Source organism: Ceratina calcarata, unplaced genomic scaffold (assembly GCF_001652005.2).
Source record: "Ceratina calcarata isolate Rehan_Ccalc_2016 unplaced genomic scaffold, ASM165200v1 scaffold297.2, whole genome shotgun sequence".
NCBI lineage: Eukaryota > Metazoa > Arthropoda > Insecta > Hymenoptera > Apidae > Ceratina > Ceratina calcarata.
In genome coordinates, this window is record NW_017152138.1 from 789,057 (window position 1) to 799,822 (window position 10,766).

A 10,766-nucleotide genomic window follows, 5' to 3' on the forward strand; every position below is an offset into this window, starting at 1 on the left:
GTATAATTTCGTGTAAAAATCCAAAGTCAAGAAGTAAAATTAAAAACTGCCATTAGATATGTAACAGATATGCATTTTTCAGCCGGATATCATGTATGTTTTATCTTGCATAAAATTTGCAGTCGAAGCATATTTAAAAATTGCCACACACCTTTTTGGATCGTCCTTCATGTCAAAGCCGTCGATCTTCAAAATGTTCCACTCGTCTCTCGGCCCCTTGGAGTAACTGAACGACACCTGGAACACGCGAACCACGACCACATGACCACAAACGTTAAAAAATTGCAAACCTAGATATGGCGCAAAGAGGAACACGATACATATCGCAAAATTTTACTCACGGTCGCGTGAAACGCGAGAAAGCCTGATCAAGTTCTGCCCACGAGCACTATCATAAAATATTTGTTCGATAAATTATGCGACCCGAGCAATGGAACATTTAGAACCGACTTCCTCTCAAACTTTGAATTTCGATCTACGTAATAAATATATTAATATCTATTCAAAAGTAATCTGTGTAAAACATTCTGATTTATGATTAAAAATAATGTATAATAATTTCCAAGATTTTATATAGGAGGCCTGAATAGAACTTCAAATAATTTTAATATTAAATTCTTAATTTAAAAACTGAATAGTTGATTATTATGATTGATCCCTATGTTGGACATTAATTTTTGGACCAAGAAAACTTGGAAAACGTAACAAGAATGTGTAACAATATGACCACCTGTCCTAGAGTTAAGTCGGTTCTAAAGGTCGTGTAATTTTGGAACGAAGAAACGCGACGATTGAATCAATGGTCATTGTTCGAGCTGAGGAAAAGGCCGAGCGACCGCGGGTGATTCACCACCAGGGATTATTCTATTACCCGTGATTAGACTTCACACTGCGACCCGTACAATCTTAATTCCCTCCCCACCCTATTACTCTTTTCTTTTTAATCCCTCGTACCGGATCAATTAATCATTGCGTTAGTAGATCGTAAAGGTTGATTGGTTTAACGGATGTGAGAGAAGTTGCGATTTCAGCAAAAGAATCAAGATAGATCAGAATTTTATTAATCATTTTCTAAATCTTAAATAGCTCCTATCTCTTTGGTCTAATAAAATTGTCACAGGGAAAAATGAATTTTAATTATTACCTGCTCGCTGAAAGTGTCCTTGTTGAGGAACTTCATGGGCTCCAAATGGGAATGAAACTGCTCGACAACAGTGAGCTGCTTTTTCAACAGATACTCGATGATGTATCCCATAGTCACGTCATCGGGCAACCTAATTCTGTCACCCACTGTGATAAACTTCCCACCTCTGCAAGTAAACGTAAACGACTCTTGTTAGTCACGAAATCCATTGTAATTACATTGATCTAATAATAATCGTGAATAAACTTTAATAATACGGATTTGCACGAATATTAAAATGCATTTGTCATTGACTCCGAAAAGAATATGATTAATATGAATGCTATGTAAATTTCTATTAGACGTATGTAAATAAGAATACACACACATTTTCTAATTCCTGTATATTTAAGACCTGACTAACTTCCTCAAGAGGCGAGCCGTTGGCATCTCGCGTATATCATTTCAAATAAAATTGCCAATTCCTAAATCACCATGAATCACGACATGGGACACTTTTCCCTTTTTCATCCTGACCGCACCCACCTCGTTCTAGGATTATCCGCTGTTTATTACCGCGCGTAGGGTGGCCGTAGCGAAAATAAGAGCGGAAACCAGTCGGAGAAACCGAACGACGATAAATTCCGTGTTTGTATGATCCCCAGCAGCTCGCGTGTCCAACTTGGGTGTCCGAGAAACGCGAGCGTTATGACCAGCAGTTATTATTCATGGTTATTAGCATGGTTATGATAGTCTGATTTAATGATACCACCAACAACCGGAATTATTTCGAATCTATATTAATTGGTTACTGATATCAAGACTGGATTACGATAACGATGTAAATGATGGCTCAATCAACTACATTTTTCAGAGATTCTGCTTGATAAAGAAAATCTTTATTATTATTAATCTATAGATTTTTATGCCTTCATGAGAAAATGTACTCATAAAAAATGTAAAGAATTTTGTACAATATTTATTGTATAATGTTTCTTGTAATGTTTAATAATTAAAACAATTTATTATTATCAAGAGATTTATTATAATTGAAGGACTGTCTGTTGAATGATTAACGAAGTCGATGTCTTAAAATTCTATTTTTATGAGGATAAATTTAATGATTCATGTAAGGTGGCAGGCGAAAATTCAGCTAACTGAAACGGTTTTTACGATCATCATGCTACCGTCGTTCAGTTTTGAAAGAAAGTAGTAAATTAATTCTTCCGTGATGAAACGAGACGGTTCGAACGCGGCGTGGAAAATAATTTCAAGCTCGTCGAGGCGTATCGCAACGCGTTAGCCACGCGTCAGGGCTCTCAGAAAAAGATAGAAAGAGAGAGAGATAGTTCGATTAATAGGTCGAATTAACGCGTAATCGATGGAAATTCGTTAAGGAGAGATACCGTACGGGCCACCTTAATAAATGCGCGGCGACTCGGTTTAATGCGGCTAACCAGTTTTCGAGGTGGGACGAGCACGACGACAGGTCGTGGTGAACCGAGCAGGTGCACACGCGGCCCAGCTAATCTACATGCCCGGAATGCCGGTAAATTAACCGTCCCGACAATTAAACGGCCCCTCGTTACTTTCTCATTATCTGATTTCAATATTATTTTCCCCCACGTATGCAATTCCATTTTACAAATTATGCCTTTTATAATATCCAAGCATGTATCTCTAATTGGAAAAAGAAAACATTTCAACCGTTCCCTTTCACAAAACGATTTTACAGTATGTAATTAAACATGTAAATAAGAAATAAATATCGTTTATACACATTATGAAAGATGATGAATGAAGACATTAACGTTTCAGGTTTAAGATGAGATATTATAATGAATATAATAAAATCATATGATATAATATTCTCTATTTATTTCTCTGTATAATTAACAACACGTGAATTAATTGATCAACAGTGGAAACCTCCTAACTCGAAATACATCTAGCCAAACACTGATGTGAAAGGTACATGGTAACCGGGATAGAAAAGGTGTAGGTTGTAAGGTTCGCCCCCTTACCTTCCCCGTCGATTTATCCTCTTTTCAAGGAGAGTCGGACAAATCTACGATAGGGGTGGCGGCGGCGAGCCTTTGAGACATTTGTCCGTCGATGTTCTCTCGCGTGGTCACCCGGACCAGCGGAGGGAAGAGGAGGTGCCGCGATATATACTACGTAGAACGGATACCGTGGAACCGACTACCGGTCGCCGCTCTAATTGGCACGATTTATGTCCGCCGCGAATCAAGCCTCTTCTCGCCCTCGTTGCTCGATCAAACCTTTACCTTTAACCTGACAGGTGACTCACCGTCCCACCACTTACTTCAAATCAAATTCCGAATGTTTCGACAAACTTGAGAAAGAGACGAGTTCTCGAATAGAATTTAATCTTTGGTTCGTTTGTGGAATTTGAAGAATTGAAGCCTACGATGATTGATGTTAGATGCCCTTTTTTCTATGCAATTATGATAATTTCAGGTGAAAACTCGACTGGTATAATTTGATGATTATTTGAAACGGTGGGAACGATTTCACGAAACACTGTGTCCTCTCGAAGTGAATCCCCATTCCCCATTTGTTATCATTCCCCGTCTGGTCACCATAAGACGTCTCCCTCTTGTTCCGTCCCGTAGATCGAACGTATCTTTTGTAAACAATTTCTTAACCGCGCCGACAAATTTCTCACGCTTGGGTCCCCGATATTATCCAAACGAAAATCGTCGCTAACGCCAATTAGCGGGCCCGACCCTTTGGCCACGTAAGCAAAAGTGTCTAATTAACGTTTTCCAGAAGTCGAGTCGGACGAGGAGAGAGAAAGAGAGGGAATGCGGGAAAAAGAGCCGAAGGAAGAGCGAAAGAGAAGGGAACTCATTAGCGAATACCATCGGCGAATTCTCGAATACGACGCCGCGGTTCTTTTTAATTGGCCAGATTAGTCCCGAAATCGCGTACCCCGGGCCCTCGCGTCGCGTCGCTTTTCGGGCCTTTTTCTGTCTACCCGTGACCGAGCGCGTTGTCTCGTGCGTCCTTTCGGCACCGCCGACACGGAATATCGGCCTCGTTAAAATACCACTGGGCCCCGAAATCGAAATTTCGGGGTTACACCGCCGGAGCCCGAGCCCCGGAATCGAATCGCTTTCCGTCTTCGTCCGGTGCTAAATAACCGAGGACAGATTTCACTGATACCACGACGACGTCCTCTTCTTCGTTCCCTTTTTATTCCGTTGTCTTCAGACGTTTTTCCCTCTGTTTCTCAAGCATTCCTTACCAATGACCCTCAAAGTTCCACTTAATTGGCAATTTCGTTGAAACGATTTCACACAATTTTTCGAAACTGATGAATATAACAGATTTATGTGTTACAAACCACCCGCAGGAGATTCTATTTATAAACGGAAAATGTAATTTTATTAAAAGGAACACAGAATTTCTATCGCTGTTTGATATTGGCCAATTGAACGGCGACTGGCAAACGAGTGAAAGGATAAACGGAAAGGAGGCACGAAGCTTGTCTTGGGAGATTGACCGTATCGATCTCGCGATCTCGCGACCGGATGAAACTATCGGCCACGTATCGCCACTTCATTCGTCCAGCCAAGATCGTTTCCGATCCTTGGAAGGACGAGTCGATGGATCCTTATCGATCGCACACTCGTGATCCGATTGAGACGTGTACCCAACGGCCCTGAAACGTCTCTATCAATCCTTCAAGAATCATATTTCCTAACATTTTACCATTACAACTACGAGAAGAATTTTTTACAAAAAAATTGTAATAAAAAAGATATATCAAAGGTTTTGATGTTAATCCTCTTTCGTTTTCTTTTTAATAATCTACTGCGATCTAAAAAAATTGTTATTTCTATTTCGCTTGAACAGGAAGGGAAATGTGGAAGTAGTCCATCGATCAAGTCGTTCGACTCCCTTTCGAACAGTGAAGACAGCGTTTTTGCCCCCAGTTATTTTTTTTACGTTTCCGTTTATCACCGCGACGACACGAGGCGTGAAAAACTTCGGAGTTTTCACGATGCTCGGTGCATGGGAATATTCTAGTCATCAGAGCATCAAAGTTTCATCGCCTTAGATCCTAATCCCTTCGAGCTCGCTACAATAATTATCAGAACCTAACTGTGAACTTTATTATGTATTCCCTCACCCATAAATTAAAATAAAAAAAACGTAAGTTTAAAGAAGCTTCATTTCTCGTTAAAATCATTTCTTGAGGATTTTTTATATTTGTGAATTCAAAGTGCAATTTATTTGAAATTGTTCAGGATTTATTATATATGTATTTGTAACTCTATGATTTATTTAATAAGATCGCAGTAGTAAACCTGGTAAAATTTCGGTCGGACAGAACGTTTGACGATGAGAAATAAACGAGTTTTCGAAATCGCACGTAAAGAACGATGACGGGACCGAGAAGGGCAGGGGGAGTGGGAGTAGAGAGGGTTGAAAGCGAGTCCGGAGGATCTCTTTGATTCCATTATTGCTCGCCTAATTGGATTCCACCGCGCGATCGCGGCCTGTAACGTCTACAAACCCGCGGCCAGCGAAACCAATTTGGGCATTCCTACGTATACGTGGCCGCTGGATCGGATCTATAGATCACTCGCGCGCTCTATACCTGCTGGCTCTGATGGCCCGGCGTATTTCCGAATCGATTCGATCGTGCGAAACCCTCCCCTTACCCCGTTCATCGAAGGAAACTCAATTTTCCAGCGAATTGCTAAGATTCTTCATCATCGTTTTTTCACCAAGATTGCCAATAGAAATTTTGATTGATCGTCGTAGTGAAATTCACTTTTCTCGATTTTAAGTTTTTACATCAGAAATTTGCTTTGCTTCTGCAATTTTCATTTCGTACATGAATATTAAAAATTGTACAAAAATTCAATGAAAGAAAGCCTGACCACACGATCATGAATAATCAGAACATAATTTTCAAAGAAAGAGGCAATGATAGTATTTGGTAATTTCATTTGCTAGAATCAATGTCGAAGTTTCACTTTTCCTCTGAACAGCAATACTTTCTCCCAAAGAGAGCATCTGGGACACTAATCGGCTACATTTGCACATTAATTAAACTCGTTTTCAACAGAAAAATAAAGAAACGTAATAGAATCAGATGGTTATCGAACCGGTGTAACGAGGAAATGATGGTAAATGTATGCAAAATACGAGTTCCTGCTGCGCTAGGCGAACGCGTGCACGTGGGTGGCAATCAGGTCCGCGCCGGGACCATTGTGAGCGTACTTGTCGCGTTCGTCGTTAATTAAGACCCATCTCGACGAGATCCAGTAGAACCAGTCCCAATGGACAGCCAATAAAACGGAAAAATCCAATGAGATTCCTCTTTATCGCGGCATCTCGACGCCACTGATCGATCTTACCCTTTCAAGGAGATCAGAATTGTTCCGTCGTGATCAATTCAATCGTACAACTCAAAAACTTCATCAAATTCAATCGCTGTTTCATGATAATAGTGAGAACTTTTAGTTCCCTCGGAAAACTATGAACAATGAAAATAGTTCATTTTACTCTACAAAAAAGTGCAGAGATCGCCAAGTTAGAATCATGTTTCATTGGTGAAAAATCACAAATAATCAAGACGATGGTAAAATCGTAATGGAGAACAAAATGATGGAACAAATCGGAGGAGAGACAAAGTTAATAAGGAGGTAATTCGACGTGACATTGTTGAAGTAGCACGGTTGGTTCTTCGAACCAGTAAAGGTGATTTATTTGGCTATTAACGAGACGTGGATGGCAGAGACGTTAATGAAAAATCATCGACAGTTACGAGGTTCTCGATGCACCGTTACTACCACCGAAAGTCGTAAATAACAGTCGGCTCGAAAATAACTTCGATGCAAGCCAGTTTCTTGCTTCTCAAACTCAAACAACCGAACATTCCACCCCACAAAACGAACTGCAGTACTTCATTAGATATATTTCATCGTCCCTGCTCGAAAACAAAAATGAGAGAGAAGAAACGAATGACAGAAATGAAATTAGATAATGAAGTTACCTTTCGTTAAAACAGCAACAAAAAATGTTTTACTTAAAAGAAATTCGACTGGATACGAAATACATTAAATTGCTCGTTGCAATAAATTGCTGTTAATTGCGACTTGAAGAACTTTGGGGAACGGGGTACAGTTAAAAAAGAAAGAATGAATGTATCGGAAGCTGTTCCGATTGAAGCGATCAGCGAGTAAATAAAAAAGAAAGAGACAGGAAAGGAGAAAGGGAACGGTGGCAACGTCCCTGAATGAGAAAGCAGTTCGATGCACTTGCACGGTTCTACCTAGCTCTGCAGGAGGATGTGTCGCGACACGAGGGGAACGATGTACAGGAGCCAGGATAATGCCAGGACCTTGTGTTACCGTCGACAAGAACGAACAAACGAAAGCCCTCCCAGCTGGCTATGCGCCAGTCTCATTCTCTATAAAAACTACGGATTGCAAAAATGTTTTCATAATACATGATATACCATTCAAATAGATTCAATGCCTTTGAAATCGTATTTCTATCTGACTCATATTATCATCAAAGAATTATTAATCATTTTATATAACTATTCTTACTTACTCTCACTATACAAGGTACTTTCTATAGAATTGTAAATATTAGGTGAGCTGTTATGTTTCAAGGAAAAGACGTAAAATTGAATTCATTCTTCGTATGCTCAACCGAGCGGACATTGAACGAGCATGAAACTTAACGACTGATGCGAGGCATCAATTACCTAGCTGGTATTTCTAAAACGATTCGATTAAAGTAGTCGAGGCTCGAATCCGCATCGAGTCATTCCGCTTAATCGGGCAACGACGAGCAATCAGAATGGTTGATCGCGACGTCGCTATCCGCGTTATTATCAATAAGTTCGTCTCGAGGAGCAATTCGAGCGGAGACGTTTATGTCGCAAACCCTCGTCAATCATTATTTACAACGACAACCCGCTTCGTTCGCCTTTGATACTTCTGTCTTACGAACAGACTTCAACTTTTTATGCATTTACGAGAAAATTCAATATACAGAGAGTATAAAATATAAAATATGTACGTAGTGTTTAAAAATATACTGTCATGAATATCAGGAGCTGAGTGCATTGCTCGATGATTAATTGAAACTTTAAATGGACATGTTTGTAAATGTTTAAAAATGTATGAAATATGAGAAGCTGAGCGCAATGATTCATTGAAATTATATCCAGATTGTATTTCCGAGTTCCATTCACACATGTTTTATAATTCGAATCAAATGCATTTCCTAATAATGTTTATTGAAAATTATTATATCGGTCAGTGAAAGGGTTAAACTAATAAATCAAAGAACGAATGACTTACCCAGCGACAGGAGTCATTTTCAATGCGAGTGCTCGGCTGATGCAGAATCCGGCGCCGCCAGTCGCGAACCAGAATTTCACTTTTTGCTGCAACAGAAAAAACCAACAAGCACGTCTCGTTAATCCAACATTAAAAAAAAGTATATACATAGATTCGTGATCGATCATTCGCGAGACGTTTGATCGATCGGCACTGATCGATTATTACTACTACATCACTTTCGAGATTGCGATCCATTACGCCATCGATATCCGCCGGTTCCTCGTTTCAAACAAATCACAGATCTCCGGATTTCTGATTACAATTTATATACACCTAACGAACAAATAAATTCCTGTTCTTATTTTTACGAGATTAACACTAGAAAGACTGAAACTTAGTATATACCTATATTGCCCAAAGCAGTCAAAATGACTGCATTGTAAATAAAAATAATTTATGCATTATTATTTGTACATTTGCCCAAAGTCAGTCAAAATGACGTCCTTGGGCAATCTAGTGTTAAATATGCTTGTCTATTTTGAGAATTTGGATAACAGGATAATAAACCTAAATCGCAATATAGAAATAATCAATTCGCAGTATAATAATAATAAACCTTCTAAAGTTTAAGAACCGATTCGTTGGTTATCAGAGAAACACGAACCGTTTAATGGAATTCCCGATTGTGTTCTAGCGAATATTCATGCTGGTCAACGCTTACGGGAGTATCGGCCGGTTTTTTGATCGCCGGTAGACCGGTTCCATTGGCGGATAAGTATATACGCACGTGTACCATGAGCTCGGTTCACGGTTGTTCGTCATGTACCACGCCTAGGCTACGAGGAAAGGAGCACGAGTTCTAGACCGCTGCCCATGCCGCAGATACTATCGTCGCGGCGAGTACCGGCATGTGGATAACGTCCAGAGTCTCCTAAGAGTACGGCCGTTTTAATGGCCTGCGGCCACGATCGCGAGGAAATCGACTCGCCACGCTCGATTTCCTCCGACATCCAACGAAACCGTGCAAAAAATTATTCCATACCTGTACCTACGTAACGAACTTTGCTTAAACCATTCGCGGATCCGACAGAAATTACATTATGCTGGCTTGTGTCTAATTGGAAATGTCAGTAAGCTTCCTTATGATTCAATAAACTTCATTCAGTTCGTCATTTATTGACAGAATCATTGCGAAGAAAATATATTAATAGAGACTCCTTGTGCAAAATAGAACATTTGTAGATATGATCAATTTTATGATACCAGGAAGTATCATTATCATATGCCGCAAAAAAGGAAGAGGTAATTACAATACAATGAACGAATACATTATGTATTTAATACCAAATTAACACATATAGTTAACGAGCCACATTTTCAAATGAAACAACGATGAAAGAGTACTTAAGTATTTCTCTACTACAATTGTTACCAATTTTCTATCATAACTGAATCTCAGGTACCAAATATGTTTATTAATTAAACAAGACTGGAGATTAAACACACCTGCTGGGGAATGAATACCGTAGGGAGCAGGATCAGGTGTGCGAACGGCAGCCATGGTATGACGAGGACCTCACAGGCGCATTAGATATACACAGCCGATTGGACTGGTCCGATACCATCCTTCCTTGTACGAGATCTACCCTTTCTTTCTTCCCCCATTTGAATAACACGAAAGAAAAGTAGTCACGAACTCGCGAGGAATCCTGGGGTCAAACCTTGTGTCCGTTGCAGACGATTGTTATGCGCTTTTATTATAGATTTAATTCGTGCTTATCATAACTTAAGGATGTATTGGCTATACAGTCAATCCCAAAAGTTTATGTACCTTAGGAAACCGCATTTCCTATAATTAAAAAGAAATCAGACGTCGAAAGAATAATGCTAATAATAAATAGCTACGTACTAAAAAGTTTAGAAGGAAATATCCAATTAAGTATTGACGCTGACGAAAATTTTTTTTTTTCAAAATTGCGAAGAATGCTTCAAATGAAAGTTGTTTTCCTTCTAACCTCGATATTTAATGAGTTACATATGATTATATGGCATTTTATTGATGTTGACAAAATCCGACCATCCCAGCGTCGAAATGGCGAACTTTTGGAACAAAATTTCGTTTTTCCTCAATAACTCCTAAACCCTTGGAGATACGGGAAAATTGCATACGACTTTTCTTGTAGAGGACGACGAGATCTACAATTTCTGTACAAAAATTCTTCGCTAGCATCAATATTTAACGAGTTATTGACGAAAAACGAAAAAACAGTTTTTTGCAAATTACTCGTAAACTATTGAAGCTAGCG

General features: G+C 39.4%; 1 protein-coding gene across 1 annotated transcript in view; it reads right to left on the reverse strand.

Annotated features, from left to right (window-relative positions):
* Positions 1-10,766, reverse strand: part of fng (Fringe glycosyltransferase) — a 53,924-nt gene that overhangs the window by 2,617 nt on the left and 40,541 nt on the right. Inside the window, exons 6-8 of the mRNA XM_018022944.2 lie at positions 8,479-8,564; positions 1,145-1,310; positions 152-237 (exon numbers count right to left, since the gene is read on the reverse strand). Of these exons, the coding sequence (XP_017878433.1) occupies positions 152-237; positions 1,145-1,310; positions 8,479-8,564 (338 nt within the window). The remainder of the gene's footprint in view (positions 1-151; positions 238-1,144; positions 1,311-8,478; positions 8,565-10,766) is intronic.